Raw genomic sequence first — 22,091 nt, 5'->3', positions numbered from 1 at the left:
ACTCCTTTAAATCAGCAACTACTGACTTCAGCGGCTGCTCATCACTGTTCTCCATCTCACAACAAGTCTCAGGACTTATTAATCTGCTGGATAACATGGCCGCGTCCGGACTGCAGCTCCTCGGCTTTTTTCTCTCTCTGGTCGGAGTCGCTGCCACTGTTGCCGCCACTGTTATGGTGGACTGGAAGAAGCTGGTCCAGGGCAAGCACCGCTCCTATGAGGGCTTATGGATGTCCTGCGCTGGTGTTCAAGACAGAATGACCTGTGAAATTTATCAGTCCATCCTGAAAATGCCGAGTAAGTTTGCATCGCACCTACAATCATCTCAAAGCAAGACGCTGCTTTTTGGGTAAAGTAAATGTAGTTACAGTTACTTCTTTGGATTTTAGCCACCGAGCCATCAGAGAACAAACCAAATCTCTTTCTCTCACCGGTGTAATAAAGCTACGATTTCTTACCGATATTTGTGCTTCTGTTCGCCGCAGCTGAGATTCAGGTTACCAGGGCAGTGCTGCCGGTCAGCCTCCTCCTCTCTGCTCTGGCTGTACTCATCTCCACAGTGGGGATGAAGTGCACCCACTTCATGGACGGTGTGCCAAAGAGCAAATCCATGATAGCGATGATCGGAGGAATCACGTTCATACTTTCAGGTGTGTCCAAAGCCTGTGCTCAGACTGAAGACAGAAGTCATAATGAAGTTAGCAGCTGAGAGCGGCTGTTATTGTAGTGAACAGGTGGGTCAGGATCCATGAGTGCTGCAATGATCAAAGATGTTTTCTTTCATTAGGCGTGTTGACCATCATCATCACCTCCTGGTTTGTCAACATGGTTCTTTCTTACAGTGGACACAAGCTGTTTAGGTACTGTCATCAAGACACACACACACACACGTATGCATACACATTGTAAATAAACACGCAGTGTGCTACATTAATGTTGCTCTGCTCTTTTTGGCAGACCTGAGTTTGGTAATGCCGTGTTTGTGAGCTGGGTTGGTGGACTCCTCACTGCGGCCGGTGGTGCTTTCCTGAGCTGTCGGAGATGCTGGAGGACCAACCCTCCAGTGTCCATGAGCTCCAGCCACTTTCTTTCTACCAATCACTCCAAGTCCAACTACGTCTAGTTGAAAAGGCCACAAGAACCTGAAGAAGGAGCCGGTTTCCCTTTGTGGATTATTTAAAGAATACGTCCATTCACTGAGAGGTCTTTGAGATCGGAGTGAGGATCGCTCAGAAGAAACTCCTTTGAATCTCCTTTGTCCTGGGTTTAAATGCCACCACAGCTCTGGTTTCTCCTGCTGTAAAGATGTCAGGGTTCAAAGTTTAAAGTCTGAAAAAGTCCACAAATCGATAAATATACAAGTGAGCATGTCAGGTGGAGTTTCTTCATAGTAGCACTGAAGACAAACAGTTTTTAATAGTTTGAAGTGTGGCCGCATGTAAAGTGGAGACAGCGTCATTTCTGATACTTTTCCGATATACGGATTTGTTTGTGTGTGTTTTATGTGTTTATTTGTATCTGTGATGCTTCCCCTGATCAGATAACATTTTGTATATTTTGAGAAGAAAAATAAAATAATGTTGTTTTTTATAATCTGTGTTTTCCTGTTTTTAATTAGCCGCACAGGCTAAGTTTCTGCAGAGTACCTGACAGGTTACATGAAATCAACAAATCAGAAGCAAGTGGGCAGAACTGAAAGACAGAAACACGTGCAACAAAACATCTACACATATGAAACATTAATGCAGTTAAATCATCTATAGAAACTCACAAAGACAAAAAGACATCATCGATTTGATAGATAATAACCACCAACCAAGATTCTTCTTCTTATTATTATTAACTGATAAGGCTCAGATCATTGAAATACATTTTTAAACATCATCCTAATGTGAAGCTATGTTACTGTGGCGAGGTGATGTGGCTGGAGAAGCGAGCTCAGACCTGACCAGCAGTCCCGTTCCCACAGCACCAAAGGATCGTTCACTGTGGATATCAGCTGCTGTCAGTCAGATGTGACGCCATAATGTCAGCACAAAACTGCATAAACATTCATAAGACTTGTTTACTGTAACCAGGCAGTACTTATCTTAAGCGCCGCCGTGTACGAGTAATGATGTCATACTTTCCTTCCTTTCACAGATACTGTCATTAAGCCCATTACTCCAGACCATTAGGACCATATAAGAGTTGCCAAGGTCGCTCTCAGAGAAACCTACTTGCTGCATTCAGTCAGCATTTAGTGGGTTTAAGATAAGCACTGCCATTGTTTAGGAAGTAAGTGATAACTGATGAGATTTGACTATAAGCTGCATTTTCAGGAGGCAAATACACAAAAACAGAAGCTGTTTACCGACTTTGGTTCATGTTCATGTCATGAGACTGGGCTGCGTCCCGAGTGTGAGGGATACGCGAATGCCTCGTTCGATTAAATAATTAGCAAGAGTGAGAAGATTAACACAGGTGAGAGTTCGTTTGCTTCCGAGTTTCTGAGTCACAGTGGGGAGAAATTCGCTCACTCTTCACTCGAAACATAACAAAGAGCGGATGTGGACGTGAGTGGATGCAGGCCGTGTCTGGGAGCGACTGTGTGCCGCTGCGATGCTGATTGTGACAAAGCAAAATGGGATAAAATAAAGCAGTTAATGGATATTTGATGTTACTGTGCTCGTTTGTTCATGTCTAACTCGACTGCTGAGAACAACAATTTGAATCAGATAAATAGTTTTATTCTATAGAGGATCCAGCACTGGACAGCTTGCTGTTACTTGTCGTTGCTCCAATAAATAAATAAATGTCCTCCACCCAAATTTCTCTACAGGAACACCGATAAGTAATCCTTAACTGCCCCTTGTTCAACACTAGCAGAGCTGACGGATCATATGACTAATTGTGTGGCCACTTTGGAGGTGCCACCTTGTTGGATTTGTATTGTGTAGCATTCCTGTTTCACAACTGCACTGTGGCGAGGTGTGGTTTGTGGCTCAGCTGCAGGGGAGGAGTGGAGCAGCGGGTTTGGGTGTGGCCCCCACAGATGACCCTCCATCATTCCTTTCCTATTTGAGTAGCTGCTGGGGCCCAGAGGAGGGTGGAGAGCAGGGCGGAGCTGTGAGCTGGGAACCGTAAATAAACACTCACGAATCCTGCAGAGCTGCGTGTCCCTGTTTGTGATTAACGAGGCTACCAACCTCTTTCAGTGAGTCATCTGTAGATAATTACATCTGATCTAACTGATGAATCATTACGTGAACGTGTTCTCTGCATATACTATTATATATTGTATTATATATTATATATTGTACATATATTTATTAGTTTCAGATGTAGCCATTCTTGTATTTTGCTTGTTTACATTATTGTATTTTGCACAACTCTGTTGCTTGTGAAGCTCGCACACAAGAATTTCACTCACATGTGCTGTACCAATGTACCTGCACATGTGATGTGACAATAAAAGTGATTTGATTTGATTTGATCCAGGAACACTTTAGTAATTATGTATCGAGATTCTTCATTTGTAGGAACCCAGAGATTCTTAAATAAGGAACATATATGCATGTGTGTGTGTAGGTCAGACATATAAGCAGAAGCTGCAGTGGTGAAGGACCTTCATGTACATCTGCTATATACAGTTTCACTTAGCTTCAGAAGTTTTATTGTAATTATTTGTTTTCAAACAAGTATTTAATAGTGGGTAAAGTGGATCTTTGAGCCAGTTGTGTCCCTGCCCAGAGTGGGACCCCCACACTTGTAAACCCATGAAAAAGTGAATTTTCAGTTTCTTAATGAGTCGTTGAAACCCAGCAAACCCTTTCAGATATTCAGAAACCTCAAGCTGCTCCTACAGGTCACTGCCCAGGTGTGCTGTGTCTGTTTCTGTGCAGAGGGGTCATTAGGGTAACATGTGGATGCTAATGGTGTGATAAAAGGTTTCAGGGTGTGCTCTGATGATCACTGATGTTTACATGCTCACACCAACATTTGTTTTTCCAGCTGTGTCATGTACATATCACACATATGCACAACCAGTGTATGGCAGCTTATATGACTGGTGCCCCTCAACACTTACTGGCATGTCTACAGCTGGTTATTTAAATTCATTGGACTGAATGTCAGAAAGACAAACATCTGTCTATATGAAGTGAAAACGAAACTGTGGAACTGAGAACATCATCTGATCAGACAGGAGAGATGGAGCTCCTCAATATTTCCTCCTGAGGATCCGGGAACAAAGAGTTTAACTTTTGTGTGATTTTCTTCCTGTTTACCACCCAAACACACCAGATGTCAGTGTGGCAGGATGTCGTCTGCTAAATGCATCGGACTTGGATATAGACCAAAAACAAATTTCCATTACAGAGGACAGAAATGTCCTTGTTCTCAGGAGGATATTCTCTTCAGCTGCAGGTGAGTGAGCTCTGTGGTTTTAGCGCCATCTACTGATGCAATCCAAACATAAATTCATCCACACATAAGGACGAACTTTCCTTCCGGCTGCTTAAAGGCAATTGAAACATTTTCCAATAAGGTATAAATATCAACCAAACAGACACATAGAAAGTGTCCACACACACACACACACACACACACAACAAAGCTCATCTGCACCTGTGAAATACAGAACTGTTCCCTTTAAAAAGTTATTGTTTTCAAAAGCTTTTGGTGCCACATCCTGCCAAAACGTCACTGAGGTCAGCCTCCCAGCAGCTTCCTGCTTCACACTGGGAACGTTTTGTTGAAGCTCTTTTTTTTTCTACTTTTGCTTATTTATCAGACTCATTTGTTAATCCTTGTTTTTGCTGTTTTATTCATTCATAAAACTTTCTCATTATTGAAATGTTTTGCTTTTCATTTCCATCATGTTAACGTGTCTCTTTGTTTCCCTTCTTTTTTGAGACCTGCATGACTTTTATTCATAATAAGCAGGCTTATTATAAGCAATCTGAATATCCACACACAGTGAATTCTTTGCCTGAGAGGTGCATCACAGTCAGGGCAGACGTGGGCCAGACGTCCCAGCTCTCCGTGGAGGGAGGGACTGAATCGAGCCTGGAATGAAATCTTTGTTTCACTTTGTCATTTTTTTATTTTATAAATGTCATAACCTACTCAACCAAGGTGATGTCATTTTAGTGTTACAGTTTGATCAACACAAATACCGTAGTTTTCGGGTCATAAGCCGCTACTTTCCCCCCACACTGTGAACACTGCAGCTTGTACTTGTACTTGTTACCATGTTTATGTTACCTTACGGATTAAATTAAACGTTAAAAATCCTCACGTGTAATATTTCTGTGTAGATATCTCATATTACAGGTGAAACGCATACGGTGCGGCCTGTACAAGTACAAAATTGATTTTCTTCCTACAATTAGAGCATGCAGCTTTTAATCAGGTGCGCTCTGTAGTCCAGGATTTACGGTAAGTTCATACACTCTGTTCCCAGGATTATTAGTGTAGCCTGGTCTCAAATATCTATTTTAGACCCTACAGGTTAAAAGGATATAAACATTGTCATGTAAAGACTTTATTGTAAATATTTCACATGTGTTTAAAAAACAAAAAAAGAATTCAAATGCATTAAAAACGTGTTTAAAATCACAATAAATAGAAGTCAATCATAATTTAAGTGTTCACGGAGTTAAAAGTTACAAGAAAACCAAAGGTTTGTTTTCTAATGTGAAACAAGGAAAACTTTGTATTTGCTGCAAGTTGTTTTACGAGTTCATTTTGGCTTGTCAATCTTGTATTTTCGTCTATCCCATTGGGTGATGTAAACCTATTGTCCAATCAGACGTAAGGAAGGCGGGATCTAAGCGAGGCGAAAGAAAAATAAGCACTAACTAAACTGGTGAGAGTCGGCAGCTGCACGTTACCGGAGGAGGATGGCGAGCTAACGGGAGAATAGTCAAAAACAATAGCCGTGGATGCAGAGTCTACCGGCGATCGTGGCTCAAGAGTTGGGAGTTCGCCTTGTAATCGGACGGTTGCCGGTTCGAGCCTCGGCTCGGACAGTCTCGGTCGTTGTGTCCTTGGGCGAGACACTTCACCCGTTGCTGCCTACTGGTGGCGCCAGTGTCCGGCAGCCTCGCCTCTGTCAGTGCGCCCCAGGGTGGCTGTGGCTGCAATGTAGCTGCCATCACCAGTGTGTGAATGTGTAAAGCGCTCACAGGCTATTTACCTTCCTGCTATGCGCTGTTTACCCTGTGATGAGTGAGTACTGAATGTAGTATTGAGCTTAAACAGAATGTAGAAGAACTTAAAATGTATCATGTTAGCATTTTAGAGCCAGCAATAGCTATGTATGCCGAGTAGTAAGCTACAGATTACTCTATGAAACTAAATAGTAATCTCTAACGCACAGTGGAGGAATCCTCTGGACCCTTCTGCTGTGGATAGGATTTCCGTGGGTTTGTCCCAGTGTACTCAGCAGCGTTGCCGGTCACAAAGCGAGCCTGCCCCTCAGCTCGCCCTCGCATTTAGCCCAACGGATTTGGGAGTAGACCTGAGCACGTGCGTTTTGTTTTTCTGCTTGTTTAACAAGTGAAGCGGCCGTTTGTGTGTTTTCTGGCCCATCGAGCCCGAGCAACGACCAGGCCTGCAACGGTTTCAGTACATGAGCTCGCAAAGGTTACAAATCTGAACTGAACTTAAAAGGATTGTGGGATAAATGTGTTTTCTAAAACATTGACTGTGAGTGTGAAGAGAAAACATCCAATTGAATTGTAAGGAAACGCTTCAGAACTTGGAATATTGTATGTTTTTTTAAATCATACTTTATTTTGACTAAATACATTTTGAATTTAAAGTTTTGTGTCATAATTATTATTTACAGAGTTTGTAAGTGGTAACGGTTACTACAAAGTAACAACGGGTTAACATGTTAGATAAATTCATGATTCTTAGTGAAGATTAAACAGAACTCATTATTTTCACTGAGTGGAGGCACCGCCAATATCAAGACAAGATAAGATAAGATAAGATAAGATAAGATAGAACTTTATTAATCCCTCGGGTGGGTTCCTCTGGGAAATTCGACTTTCTAAGACTTCTAAGTACAAAGGTTAAAACTGGTTAATTGTTTCTGCTGTTTACCAGTAAAATTAAGTAACGTACCAGGGCCCCGCTCATAGTACTATCATCACCTTAACCGAGAGTTAATCCTGAGCTATAAAATAATATATAAAAAAATTAAAGTTAAAAATGAAATAACTTCATTCTAATTTGTGTTGTACAGTTATTTCATTTTTAACTTAAATTTTCATATTTTGTTTTATTCCTTCCTAATTTTCATATTTATTTCCTATCTTATTCATAGCCTTTTCTTCTTTTCTTTTTTTTTTAGCTCACGAGCAGTTGTCTAAGCATTTCACTGCATATCGTACTGTGTATGACTGTGTACGTGACAAATAAAATTTGAATTTGAGCTACGTGAGTTGGGTGCTACATTAGTGATGATGCAGCGCCCCGATGATGGTTTGACCTCTGAGGCACCAAAAAATAGAAAACAGTATGAGGCTATAAACAGGTTAAAAAGCTAATACCAGTCCTGTGTACTTTATCATAGTGGAGGGTCTGTCTGCGTACAGGATCGTTAGCACGAAGACAGATTTTGAAAGATGGTAAAAACAATGAAATCTCCAGCTTGATGCTCCAAGCAAAACTCGACTGACTACAGTGTGGAGTTAAAGAAAGGTTAAAAAGTGTCAAACTGTGCGGACCGTTGTGTCGACTTCTTGGTGCAATCATTTGTTAAAAATAAGTAATTTAAAAAGTCATGTGGCACAAAAACATCCTTCCTGCTGCTGTCACCAACATCTTCTGCCTGCAGGCAACAACAAAAGAAACTTCCTTGGAAATAAGATTTGACTCAAGCAGACCTTGCAAGTCAAACTTAACAATGCTGGAAAGAAAAAAAGAATAATAAATAAGTTAAGTGGCACATTCAGATGGGATCTGTAACTTTAATTGCTGCAAAGTGTTTGTGCTTATTTCAGGAAAGGCTGGACCCTGATCCAATCTAACAGGCAATGCAAATGTTAACAAACAGGCATCTTGTGAACCAAATATGGTCAGATAATTTGGTAACTGCTGAAGTAAATGAAGAGTTTGTTCACGTAAGCGCGAGCTTGCTACGTTAAATGGAGGAAAGGAATGACAATGAGGACGCTGACGTTCAAATGTTTGGTTCAAAGATCATCTTTAATGGATCTCGTGGGACTCAGAATGTACAGTACTGTGCATTGTAAATTGTGCTTGTGCAATAGTTTATCAGTTGAAGCATGCAACACAGAAGTTACAGAATAAATTCAACAAATGTTTGCATGTGTAAGATGTGCTGCCTTAAAGTAACTCTGCTTATTTTCTTCATTCACTGTAAAATTATACTTAAAAATGTAGATCTCAGCACAGTTTGAATCATGCAAAGCTTAAAGTTTAAAGTATGTTTTGTATCGTACATCAACCCAAAGATGCATCCAATAAATACATATTGAAACCCGTTAGATAATCAGGCCATTGTTGTGTGATGGGCTCACAGTTTAGTTCCCTGCACGTAGCCTGTTGCAGTCTCATATAGGTGCAGGTTAAATGCACTAGGCATGCGCCACACCTGAAGCACATGTTTGATGCAAAGTGAAACTGCAGAAAAATCAGATTTGCACCGATCTTGAAATCCATTCTTGTGTCTGTGCACTTTGAGACCCAGTTTGATCATCAGGCCAGATTTGCAGAAACATATTAAATGCTAAATATTAAACTTCTACTCATGGAGGTCATCAGGAGGACTCATCCAAAGAAGAGGAATCTTTTTCGTATTTGTTCAAACATGTTATGGCGGTCTTTCCTTAGGATGTCAGTGTAATCTATGTTATCATCATTAGTTAATTAGCAAGATAAGACTTCCTGGAACATTTTCTTCCCATCAACGGCTGCAGGAGGAAAAAGGGATCTAGAGCGTGACGCATCTTGGACTTTAAAAACAGGAGGCAGCAGCGCTCACGCATAACTGTGAGCAACTACGAGCGACTACTGACTTCAGCGGCACTCATCAGCATTTCAGATCATTTGGACATTCCCAAAGACGTTTCAGGACTCGTCGATTAAGTTAACTCCTCTGCTGGATAAGATGGCCGCATCTGGATTACAGCTGCTTGGATTTTTTCTCTCCCTGGTCGGAGTCGGTGCCACTGCTGCCGCCACTTTTATGGTGGACTGGAAGAAGCTGGTCCAGGGCAAGCACCGCTCCTATGAGGGCTTATGGATGTCCTGTGGTGGAGTCCAAGACAGAGCCACCTGTGAAATTTACCATTCCTTTATCAAACTGCCAGGTAGGTTTGGATTGCACCCCAGCTTACAACAGGGGCTGTAATTAGTCAGAAATGTCTCTTTTTGACAAAGTAAAAATGTTTGTGTGGAATTACTTCCAGCTTTTTGTTGAGCTTTTGCAAGCAAAAATGTTCTAAATCTGATATTTAATGTATAATCTACATTTACAGTTTAGCAAACGTTCCCATATTTGTGCTTCTGTTTCCTTTAGATGAGATTCAAGCAACCAGGATAGCGTTGCCACTCAGCCTCTTCCTCTCTGCTCTGGCAATGCTCGTCTCCACAGTGGGGATGAAGTGCACCCACTTCATGGACGGTGCCTCGCAGAGCAAATCTGTGACAGCGATGATTGGGGGAATCATGTTCATGCTCTCAGGTGTGTTCAGATCTAAACTAACACATGAAACCAAAATTAAATGAGTGGAGAGACGACTAATGTATTCACAACAATGGGCTGCAGTGATGGACAATATCATGTGCTGTCTGTGATTAGGTTTATTGACCATCATCATCACCTCCTGGTTTGTCAAAGTTGTTCTTCAGAACTTTTATCATTCGCCTCCTCTAATCAGGTACAGCTGACACATATTGTCACACATGAACCCTGTGAGCAAACATGCAGCACGCTAAGTTAGTGTTTATTTGCTCTCTCCGGCAGATCTGAGTTTGGTAATGCCGTGTTTGTGAGCTGGGCCGGTGGACTGCTCACTCTGACTGGTGGTGCTTTCCTGAGCTGTCGGAGATGCACGACCATGTCCTCGGTGTCCATAAGCTCCAGCCGTCTGCTTCCCACCAGTGATCCAAAGTCCAACTACGTCTAGTTGAAAGCAAAGAAGAAGAAAAAACTTTCTACATTCACTGAATAATGAGGTCACATCAGGATCGGTCGTCGTGTGTTGTTTCCCACAGTAAAGATGTGAAGGTTCAACATTGAAATTTCTTCTGTAATTACAGATTTATGTTAGTGAAGGACCCTGTCGTCCTCCTGCACTCTTATAAAATCATCACGTTTATAATAAGCTTTAAATAAGATTTGCTTTCATAATTTAAAGTGTGGCCATAAAGTGCAGTACTTTCTGTTGTACTTTGATCTGTTTGTGTCTAAAGTGTGTGATTCATTTCGTAACTTGTCAGTTTTTTTATTGTTTGCATAATTAAATAAAATTGTTTTGTTTTTGTTTTTTTTCTCGTCTGGGTTTTCCTGTGTTTGATCAATGATATTTAAAGCTTGAACATTTTAAAAAGGTGCCTTTGTGAAGACAAACTTTATATGAAGTTATTTAAGTTTGTTATTTATTATTAGATGCTGACAAAAACAAAAACCCACAACCATGAAGCCACTGCACTTTTTAATGGAGGGAGAATTTGGAGGTTGTGCCATACGTGCAACAATACAAAAGCATCATGTATCAGCTGCATACTCTTCAGTAGTCTAGCCAGCGTCATCCTCTACGCTGTTGCATGCTGGGGCAGCAGGTTAAGTGTCGCAGGTGGCAACAAACTCAATAAACTGATTTGCACGGCCAGGAATGCTGAGTGGACGGAGCTAAGGTGGTGTCAGAGAGGCGGATGTTGTCCAAGATAAGGACAACGCTCCATGACGTGCTGGCCAATCACAGGAGCACGCTCAGCGAGAGACTGAGATTACCCAAATGCGCCACTGAGCCACACAGGAAATGATTCCTGACCGTGGCCGTCTGGCTGTACAGCTCCTCCATCTAATGAACAGTCACACGGCAGTAGTCGTACACATCCTTCATCGTGCACATCCTTCATCGTGCACACCCTTCATCGTGCACAAGCTTCATCGTGCACACCCTTCATCGTGCACACCCTTCATCGTGCACAAGCTTCATCGTGCACACCCTTCATCGTGCACACCCTTCATCGTGCACATCCTTCATCGTGCACACCCTTCATCGTGCACAAGCTTCATCGTGCACAAGCTTCATCGTGCACGTCCTCTGCAGAGAAAATAACAAGCTTTACAGTTTGGTAAGAGGGCGCCTCAGTTTCCACCATATAAATTGAACTTGTGTTATCTGCAGGGATATTTATAACTGTTTTGTTACATTTTGTAACTTTGTAATATTTGTCGTTATTGATTCAGTTTTGTCAGTCGCTGTTCTTACTGTCTGGGAGCAACTGTGGTCGCATAATTTAAAATATTATTCAGATTCCAGTTTTCAGTAATACTCTGCTTGCTAACCACCACAGCTGTAAAATAAACACAGTGCCATAAGTTTAACATGTGTTCAGACTTTGCTTTAACACACAAACTGCATTTGGTTGAATATAAAAAGTCCATAAGAGTTTGTTGTTTGCTGTATCCAGGCAGCAGTTATCTTAAACGCCACAGTGTACAAGTAATGAGTGTGTTTTCTCCAGTGTATTCGTTTCCTTCCTTTCATACACTGTCATTAAATCCATTACTGTACACCAGAAGCGTTGACAGGGTTGCTCTCAGACTAGACAAACTATGGAACGACAGTAAGAAACCTACTTTTGTTCAGTCTGCATTTCATAGTCATCAGTGTGTAAAACCAACCATTTAAGATAAGCACCATGTGAACATTTGTGTGGGCAAATATACAAGAGGAAGATCGAAGGATAAATACATGCTTTGATTTGATCATTTGCTCGGAGAGAACAGTGAAATTAATTATTGGCAAATACACATTTGCTCCATTAGTGCGTTTCTAATTTGTGGAAACAAATGATCTCGCTCCTCACTCGAAACATAACAAGACGTGGGTGTGGATTTAAGTGGATGCAGACTCTGGAGGGAGTGGCCGTGTGCCGCACAGATTCCTTCCTGAACTGCCAGCAAAAGACTAACAGAAAGAAAGCAGTCGTCATATCTAATCACGGCCCTAATTCTCTCTGGCTAAAATTTAACGAGGTGCTGAAAACATTTTGGTTCGTAGTAGCACGATGCCATCGCACAGCTGCCGTACAGCCATGATGCAAATGGCTGCATCCTGGAAGATGATCAGGAAGAGGAGTACAGAAGTCTGGTGAGGAACTTCCTCACATGGAGTCACACAAACCACCTGCAACTCAACACCTCAAAGACCAAGGAACTGGTTGTGGGAGGTCCAGAGCAGGTCCACTGCCGGTTCAGATAGAGGAGGTGGAGGTGGTCAACAAGTACAAGTACCTCGGGCTGTGGGTGGACAACAAACTGGACTGGTCATGCAACACAGAGCACCTGTATAAAAAAGCCCAAAGCCGACTGTACGTCCTCAGGAGGCTGAGGTCTTTTAACATCTGCAGGAAGCTCCTGAGGATGTTTTACCGGTCGGTGGTTGCTGGAGTACTTTTCTATGCTGTGGTGTGCTGGGGGAGCAGCACAGCAAAGAAGGACTCATCCAGGCTGGAGAAACTGATCAGGAGGGCTAGCTCTGTGGTCGGCATGAAGCTGGACACTCTGGTGACAGTGGCAGAGAAAAGGACATTAAAGAAACTGCTGGACATTATGAACAATGCCAGGCATCCTCTGCACACGGCCATTAACAACCAGAAGAGTCTGTTCAGTGACAGGTTGCTTCTCCCAAAGACAAGAACTAACAGACTTAAAAACTCCTTTGTCCCACACGCCATCAGACTGTTTAACTCCTCTCTGGAGGGGAGAGGGAGGGGAAACAGGAGGACAAAGGAGGGGGGACAACTAAGCTGTAGTGCCTCTTCACTGTGCAATGCTTTTTGTTAATAGTCAACGGTGCAAAACACTTCAATACTTGAAATGTGCAATTCCCTTGAAATGTGCAATTCCCTTGTATTCTTATTCCTATTTATTCTATTTATCCCTTTCATATATTTTATTCATATATGTCTCTGTATTTATATATGTGTGTATATATAAAATATTCTGCTCACGTTCTGTAACTTCTGTCGGTGCTGTGCTTTTGGAAACCGAATTTCCCAGAGGAACCCACCCGAGGGATTAATAAAGGAAACGGGAAACTGCAGGATCTAGGACTGAGCAGCTCCCTCTGCAGCTGGATCCTTAGCTTCCTGTCTGACAGACGCCAAGTGGTCAGACTGGGCAGCATCACCTCATCCCCCATCACACTGAACACTGGTGCTCCACAGGGGTGTGTACTGAGCCCTCTCCTATACTCACTCTACACCTACGACTGCACGGCCACTAACAACTCCAACATCATTGTGAAGTTTGCGGACGACACTACAGTGGTGGGTCTTATCACCAACGGTGATGAGACGGCTTACAGGGAGGAGGTCAGCGCCCTGACCCACTGGTGTCAAGACAACCATCTCACCCTCAACGTCGCAAAGACAAAGGAGTTGATAGTGGACTTCCGGAGGTGCAGAGAAGTACACACCCCCATCACCATCAACGGCGCTGCTGTGGAGAGAGTGAGCAGCTTCCGGTTCCTTGGAGTACATCTGGCTGAGGATCTTACGTGGTCAGTACACACAAACAAAACAGTGAAGAAGGCGCAGCAGCGCCTCTTCTTTCTCAGGAGACTGAAAAGATTCGGCATGAGCCCCCGCATCCTCAGGACCTTCTATCACTGTGAGTAGTGCGGTGCCCTGAACGGATAATTGGAGGTGAGCTTCCCTCCCTCCAAGACATCTACAGGAAGCGCTGCCTGAGGAAAGCGGGGAGGATCATCAAGGACTCCAGTCACCCCAGCCATAAACTGTTCAGACTGCTTCCATCAGGAAGGAGGTTCTGCAGCATCCGGTCCCGAACCAGCAGACTGAGAGACAGCTTCTTCCATCAGGCCATCAGACTGCTGAACACGTCATAGACACCTCAGCTTCACTACTGGAACTTCAACATTATGCACTCCATACTGTACAGTAATGCCACTGTTTTGCACATGTCTCACTCTGTATATTTTATTTTATATATTCTATTCATTGTTTACTCTATTTAATTTGTAAAATATGTGTACACACACACACACACGTAGAAAAATATTTAGTATACACATCCAGAAATGCATATACTATTATATATTGTACATATATTTATTAGTCTCAGATGTAGCCATTCTTGTATTTTGCTTGTTTACATTATTGTATTTTGCACAACTCTGTTGCTTGTGAAGCTCGCACACAAGAATTTCACTCACATGCGCTGTACCAATGTACCTGCACATGTGATGTGACAATAAAAGTGATTTGATTTGATTTAAAGTTTAATCTTATCTTATCTTATCTTATTGTTGGTTTGAGCCCTGCTGATAGGAGAGGCCATTACAGTACAGTGAACTCACAGGCAGCATAGATACATGCTTTATGGTTGTTTACACCAAAAAGTCTCATTAGAACAGGCAACATTTTTACAGTCTTCTCTTGTCCAGTTTATAAAGTCCACGTCAAGTCTAACCTCAGTTTCCTGTTCTTAGCTGACAGGAGTGACACCTGCTGTAGCTCATGTGCTTCAAGGTTCAACTTGTGTGCATTCAGAGATGCATGGCTTCGCTGTTAGAAGTGGTTATTAGAACTACTGTTTCCTTCTTATTGACTCACAGCAGACCAGCCTTTGACCTCAAATGGCATCAACAAGGCATTTCCACCCAGAGAACTGTTCACACTGACAACCCTAGAGATCGTTGTGTTGGAAAATCCCCCATCAGCAGTTTCTGAAATACTCAGAGCAGCATGTTGGGCACCAACAACCACCTTTCTTCCCCATTCTGATGCTCGGTTTGACCTTCAGCAGCCCATCTTAGCTATGCCTGTATGCCTTAATGCATTGAGTGCATTGCTGCCATGTGATCAGTTGATTAGATTTGATTCAATCTGATCTGACATCCTTTGAACAAGCACTTGGCAACAACGGGAAGAAAAAACTCCTTTTTATCAGGAAGGAAGCTGAACCAGGCTCAGGGAGGGCGGAGCTTTAAATGCTCTGCCACCGCCAGCATAGACTGTCATCTACATTTCTTCCATTGAAATAAGATAAGATAAGACTTTATTGATCCCACAACGGGGAAATTTTTGCGTCACCTCAGCTCAGGTACAGATATATGAAGGAAATACAAAAATACAAATAAGTACAATCAATGAAAAAAGTAAGATTATACACTATATACAATGGTAGCATACACACAAATAATTGACTTACTTTCAAAGATCATCTCAATATTAGAATATTGTATTCACAGCATATAGTAAACATGTATACAGCTCTAGTTTAGCTCATTGGTGTGTCTAAAACGTGTTGCACTGCGGTGTATTACATTCATTGGGCTCTTGTGGTTCTTCATATTATGAGTGATCGGTGTAAATCTCCTTGGTTTGACTGCCACCTAGTGGTGCAATCCACATACAGTGGCTTAATTAAATTAAGTAATCACATATTTCAGTTTGGCTTAATTGGTAATTAGGTCAATAACAGATGAAATAACATTTAAAAAACAGACTCACAAAAAACTGTCCAACTAAAGACAGTTGGACAGTTTTCTTACAGCTCTTTTATTTCGACTCTTCTTTCTGAAATTATATGTTTTATTTATATTCACCTTACTTCTCCATTTATTATTTATTAGACTTTCCCCCCTATTTTATCGATTCATCACATTTTTATTATCACTGAAATATCTGCTTTGTGTGCTTTTTATTTCTGTCACGTTTGGTTTCTTGCTTCTTTATAATTTACTTGTTTGGAGACCAGGAATAAAAGCTATGTAAATAAGTGACTTGACTTATCAAAGAAGTCTATGCAAGTGCTTTGACCTGGACTCTACTTTCATGTCGTTTTGTGGTGTTTTTAAAAAAGTGTTTGTACATCGAAAACCTGAAGAGGGAGACAGTGTCCACTGATGTGGGAAAAGCTGTGGGTCTGCGTCTGGCGGGGACTCGGAGCGAGCGCGTTTTTCTTTTGTTGACAAAGAATTTTCTAGTTGTTTCCTGCGCTCGCAGTATAACTGAATTTATTCTTAAACAGCGTAGCTGAGTTAACATGAGAGTTATTGAAGTTGCCCAAACAGCGTGGAAACGAAGTTTCGTTGATGTGGATGAGCTGAAGAGTTTGTTGTTTAGGACTCCCAGAAAGTTGATTCTGTTCATTTGGAAGGAGTGAGCGACGAAAACGTTTCTCCCTGTGAAGGCGACACATCCAGTGAACAGAACCAGCTTTGGGGGATTTGCTTACCTGTTTGAATGTCTCTCGGTTACTTTTGGAAACTCTTTAGGTCTGAGAAGTCAAATGTCTCCTTTTCAGTGTTTCTTTATGACTGAAAACATCTTCAGGTTTGTCTCAGTGAGCTCAAATTGTCTAAAACTGGAGATTTTGTTTTTTATCTCAATGAACCCAAACAGTTTAAACGGTGCATTCCTCCTTTAAACGCAGCGTTTCGTGTTGAATAAACGGGACCCACGGGACTGCCCGTGCTTCCCCGTGGGGGCTGTTTCCCTGTTACGAAAACGAGCTTTGAGTGTACCCTGGCCATTCATCTCGGAGGGGAGGAGTTAAAGGAGCGAGAGGGGGTCGTAACAAGTGCGTCCTCGATAAGTAATTATTCCATTTCCGCCTCGCTCGGCTGATCCCTCTGAGAGGAGCGCTTGGATGAACTGGAAAAGGAGGCTGGGCTGATTTTTGTGTGCTCTCCGCCTGCAGCTCCTCGCAGCCTGAAGAGAAGAGGATGGATGGAAACTTGTTTCGGACTCTTATCTTCCTCCCGGTCCTGCTCTCAGCCGTGTTGCCATCTTCCGCCGGTGTGCTGGAGCCGTACGACCTTTTATATGATAACGCGGTGGAAGCGTTTTACAGTGCCGATTATGAGAGCGTGGTGCGCTACATGGAGGGAGCGCTCAGCAGCCACAGACAGGTCCGGGCCACCAGAGTCCGATGCCGGCTGAGGTGCCAGGACCAGCATCCGTTAGATGAAAGCTTCTCGGATCTGCGCTTTTTCGACTCGGTCCTGCGGAGAGCAGCGTGTATGAACAAATGCATCGAGGAGAAAGTTGGCACGCAGTCTCTGCACAAAGTCAGCGAGGATGTGGTGCAGGACTTCAGCAGGAGGATCCCGTACAACTACCTCCAGCAGGCGTATCAGAAGGTAAGGAGGGGGAGAAGGAGTGAACTGCTGGAGCTGAATGAGCACTATTGTTGTGGACTCGGCGGGGGAAGGTTTGTCTGGCTGGTCTGCTCAGCGCTACCTGCTGCATTCCTCATCAAAAAGGAAAAAGTTTCTGCTGCCTGACAACAAGAAGCAGAGAGACGAGAGAACAGCAGAGTTTTGCTTGTGCCAGTGTTGCGCAATGTACCCCACGTACACGGTGCGTGCAGTAGGTGTGTTATTGTTGCAAGACACGTTAATACACATCAAAGGGAAATGAAAGTATTTAGAAAAACACTTGCCAGTTTTCTTTTACTGAAAACTTGGCAACCATCACTTTAAGAGTCAAGATACGCTTTATGATCCCCGAGGGGCAATTTGATACCCCACGAAACACACCCACCCAGAAGACTCTACACGGAGCGCTGCTGCTTTGCGACAGTTTCACAAAGTGCTTCAATCCATCGTTGTTCTTCAGGCTGAGAGACCCAGACCAGCAAATATTAGAAGACTTGGTAAAACACAAATACAGCATTTTCATAAATACATTATACAGTAGATACACTGCTGAGCCAAAGTGACACTTTGTAATCAAGTACAAATACTTGGATTTTTCCACCAGCTCAGTTACCTGTAGATCAATCATGCTTGTCACGATAATGCAGCTCTATACATCTGTAGGCTGACAGCGATGCTCTCAGTCTCCATCCACAACAATGTGCTGTAACATAAAACTGTGTTGCTGTGAATGCTGTCGTGCTGATCTGTGCACTTTGTTTTACAGCAGTGCTTTGCTTTGTTTGGCTTTGTGGCTTCTTAGCGTGCACTGTTGGTTTTTCAACACGTTTGTGGGTTTTCGATCTCTCTCTTCCCACATCCACAGTGTTACAAAGCTGCTTGTTTGTATGAAGCGGATACATCAAGGTCCACTTGAAGTGCGCTGAACTAACAAATTCAGCCTGTCCTTTGACTTTTTTTCTTTGGACAGCTTCAGGTCTATAAGAGGCACAAATTAAGATGACGTCTGCATTATCACAGACTTTCTAAATGGAACTTCCCATGAGGCTCATCATTTGGTGAGCGCAAAGCAAAGCGTGGGAACAATCTGAGAGAGAGATAAAGCAGGAGAGTTGGGAACAAAGTGTAATGGCTTATTCAGGCTCCGTGTGCTGCTTTTTGTCCCCCAAGGAGGAGTAGGTTTGTGTCCCTGGCAGTCTGTGAATATTTGTGGGTTGTCTGTGCACGGTTTCACCAAACTGTAAACACTGCTGGTCATTCTCATTAAAGGATGTTTAGAGAAAAGTTGGAAAGCCCCGTGTTGGTTTAGTCAGTCCAGTCACTGTTCTTCTTAGTTTGTGTGGGAGGGGGGAGAAAAGGTGAGGGAAGCGTCTCCTGGAGTTTTGGATGGATCGTGAGGACCAGAACTCTTCAACATGGCTACAGCTGTGACACGACTTCTTCATGTGTCCCTCAGCAGTAAACGCGTTAGCTTGGACGCTTTAATTCTTAGTGCAACTATCACGCGGCATGTGATTGTGCCAATCAAGCTAGGGCTGCCACGATTAGTCGACTAGTCACGATTACGTCGACTATCAAAATCGTCGACGACTGATTTAATAGTCGACGCGTCGTTTGAAGCTTTGTAAGATCACAAAAGACGCAGGAATAAGTAGTAGGATTTAAGAGTGTAATAACGGACTGAAACAGAAGATGGCAGCACTGCAAGTACAAGGATGCCAGCTGCCCTTAAACCCCGAAGGAGAAGAAGCTGTGTCCCAGAATTCATAGCGCCCAGCTTAGTTTCCAACAATGGCGGCAGCTAGTTAGTTTTAATATTACTCTTATTATTCTTTCTGGGTCACAAAATAAACGTTTAACATATTTTCAAAAGCGCTCCGACGTTTTCGGAGACGTCTGTTACCCACTAGCTCGATAGCTAGCCGGGGGCAAGGCTCACTAGAGCCGTGAGAACACCGGACTCCCGGCCGTCACTTAGATAACTTAAAAATGTTATTGTTTGGCTTTTTTTAGTATTTTATTTGTTCCTGAGTAAATCGGTTTGGCTGAGATTAAAGTTATAGTTTTTACACAGCTGAATAAACGTCAAGCAGACAGCTGATTATCAGAAGTGTGAGATGCTCCAGAATTTACTCCGGTGTCCTGTTATAGTTTAGATAGCAAGGAGTTTATTAAACTTCACCGAAACAATCTGCAAGTTTAATTAAAATTTAATAAACTATCATCTTGTCTTTATTTTTAGTTAGCACCTTAAACACTTAAAGCTGTAAGCTAATGACAGTTATATAAGAGCAGATGCTGCTGGTGCAACCTACAGCTTGTAGGTTTTACGTCCAATGGGTGATGATCTGATTAGTCGACTAATCGCAAAAATAATCGGTGACTAGTCGACTATCAGAATAATCGTTTGTGGCAGCCTTAAATCAAGCTATAAAATGTAAGAAAGGAAAAACTGGAATAAGATTGTTTCACTGAAGTCAGATGAGGGCAGTTTGACCCAGCTGGCTGACAGCTGGCACCGTCCTCCCACATGTGGACTGCTGCTGACTGTAGACCAGCCCCACATGCCCAGGTGATGACACACAGCTGCTACTGTGGTAGGAAGTTGATCGTGTTAGGGCTGCTGCTTCGCTGTGAGGTGGTTTTTGTTCTTTCTCCTGAATCAGCAGCGAAAGATTCAGAGCTGAGCGCTCTCTCCTGTCTAGACGTGACTATAGACTCGACTTTACAGACAGATGCTCGTCCAGATATGACAACGTTTCTCTACGTCTGCAAAGAATCATGTTTTCTCTGTTTTGAGAACAAAATGGCACATAATGGTTCGTTTTTATTTCCCCACAAAAGGACGCACACACGCACACGCGCACGCACACACACACAGCCCTGCCTTTGCTGTTTTGACATCTTTGTGAGCCCTTTGGAAACAGCGAGCTCACCACAGGTAAGGAGGGGCAGAGCGGGGCTGCTCTGTTTGGCCACATTGACCATTAAGTGCACGCTGTTATAAAAAGGCGTGTTCCTGTAGTCTCTGACGCTCCGCTGTGCCACACCCTCCTCCTGACGCTGTACGGCATAATGTTGCTGTTGGGTGAAAGTCTCCGGCTCGCCCGTCGTTCAGCGGGGCAAATATTTTATTTTCCTTTTGTGGTTTGTGTACCTTTCTAAAAAAAGATGCACATCACCTTTTTTTGTAAGTATTAAGGGAAACTTGTGTAGCGGTCTTTGTGCGCTCGCTGAACTCTCCCAGCAACAGTTTGTTTTTAATCCACTGTTATTCCAAGAGCTGCTTTGAAAAACTTAAAACTTCTTTTTAACTTCTCAAAAAAGTTTCATGAAAGATTTTTCTTTGTTATGACAGTCGGTGGGGCAGCCATCATTCAGTCCCACACCACACATTTTAAATCTTCAAAGTTCACACCAAATACTGTGTGTGCTCAGGAAGTTTTCTCGTCCACTGTTTACGTCACCATATTCTCCCTGTGCATCTCTGCGGCGAGTCCAGCACTTCTACTACAATCAGCTTTTCTGGCATTTCACACTAGACCTATATCAGGGTTTCCAGCAGTTAACCAAAAACTTGGATGAGTCCGCAGTGTGCTCCAAGCCTGAAGGCAGCACGCTGGGAGTGAGGGCCTCAACCACAGCTCAGAGAAAATGCCCACAAAGGGCGCTGACGTGGCACTTTTGGATTTGTGTCACACCAAAACAATTGTTACACTCTAACTTGGCTTCATTGCTTTTGTCAATGAAATTCAAGCTGAAGGATGGCCTTTTTGATAAAATGGAGAAAATCCAGCACACGTGCAAACTTTAAAACAGGACACCAACTGGAAAGAAGGAGACCACGCTGAAGGGTGCAGAGAAAACCATCGATAATGAAACGACCTCCTATCAGCAAGCGCTGGGTGACAGTGGGATGGAAAAACTCCCTTTCAACAGGAACAAACTTCCCGTGGACCCAGGCTCAGGCAAGGGCGGCCGTCTGCTGTGAGCGGTTCAGGGTGAAGAGAGAAAAACACGACAAAAACACGTTGTGCAGGAGATTATTAATAACTAATGGTTAAGTTCAGAGTGATGCATAAACACACAGTGACGAAGAAAACACTCACCAGGTCACCTGATCCAGCCCTGCAAGCTTTAAAAGTAGAGATAGTGTCTGTCTCCTGAACCCAAACTGGGAGCTGGTTCCACAGAAGAGGGCCCTGAAAACTGAAGGCTCTGCCTCCCAGTCTACTTTTCTGTAGTCTGAAAGGGAAGTGCTGTGATTAGTTAAGCAGGTAAAAACATGTTGCATTAAAGTCAGCATAGTGGATGTTCTGGTCCAAAGTGAGCTGCGTCTCCCTTTCTCCATCGTGTACAGGTAATGGTCCATTATTACTGCTGTGGAGACATTTTCTCCTGCTTCACATAATTTTCATCTTACTGTAGATTAAGCCGAGACTTTTCAGACCCAGCAGGGCTCGTCTCAGACTGCCCACTGTCATTAGAGTTGTCACGTACAGATTTGGGACAGTGGGATGGTCTAATGACCCTGTTGATGGGCTTTGTTCTAATAATGAACGGGACTGAATGCATCAGCAGTGATGGGAAAAATGCAAAGACTTGGCAGGAATCATGTAAATCTGTTCATTCGAGTTTACTTTTCTCTGAGAGATGAGAACAGAGGGAAAGCAGCTTTCTCACGATTTGTCCGACTGTCCCATTGAT

General features: G+C 43.0%; 2 protein-coding genes across 5 annotated transcripts in view; both read left to right on the top strand.

The window, feature by feature from the left end:
- Window positions 1–10,563, top strand: LOC308393738 (uncharacterized protein). The gene is made up of 8 exons (XM_080877693.1): window positions 1–297; window positions 486–650; window positions 788–860; window positions 958–1,117; window positions 9,041–9,329; window positions 9,539–9,703; window positions 9,821–9,899; window positions 9,986–10,563. Exons 1-8 carry the CDS (start codon window positions 96–98, stop codon window positions 10,146–10,148), a joined length of 1,296 nt encoding a protein of 431 aa, XP_080733819.1. The 5' UTR covers window positions 1–95; the 3' UTR covers window positions 10,149–10,563.
- A 5,212-nt stretch (window positions 10,564–15,775) lies between these two features.
- Window positions 15,776–22,091, top strand: part of p3h2 (prolyl 3-hydroxylase 2) — a 45,207-nt gene continuing 38,891 nt past the window's right edge. The window contains exon 1 of one of the 4 annotated variants that reach the window (XM_080878956.1): window positions 15,776–17,366. In XM_080878956.1, the coding sequence (XP_080735082.1) occupies window positions 16,950–17,366 (417 nt within the window). In that variant the 5' untranslated portion in view covers window positions 15,776–16,949. The remainder of the gene's footprint in view (window positions 17,367–22,091) is intronic. The other 3 variants (XM_080878955.1, XM_080878958.1, XM_080878957.1) reach the window with 3 other exon arrangements.

Source organism: Rhamphochromis sp. 'chilingali', assembly GCF_963969265.1.
Source record: "Rhamphochromis sp. 'chilingali' genome assembly, chromosome: 3".
NCBI lineage: Eukaryota > Metazoa > Chordata > Actinopteri > Cichliformes > Cichlidae > Rhamphochromis > Rhamphochromis sp. 'chilingali'.
This window is presented reverse-complemented; position numbering and strand designations above follow the sequence as displayed.

Bases quoted from the DNA above. Each gene is read 5' to 3' on its own strand.
- LOC308393738 (XM_080877693.1), top strand. From the start codon at position 96: ATGGCCGCGTCCGGACTGCAGCTCCTCGGCTTTTTTCTCTCTCTGGTC. The intron at 298-485 runs GTAAGTTTGCAT...TGTTCGCCGCAG, and splicing joins GTCCATCCTGAAAATGCCGA to CTGAGATTCAGGTTACCAGG. The intron at 1,118-9,040 runs GTCTAGTTGAAA...TACTGACTTCAG, and splicing joins ATCACTCCAAGTCCAACTAC to CGGCACTCATCAGCATTTCA.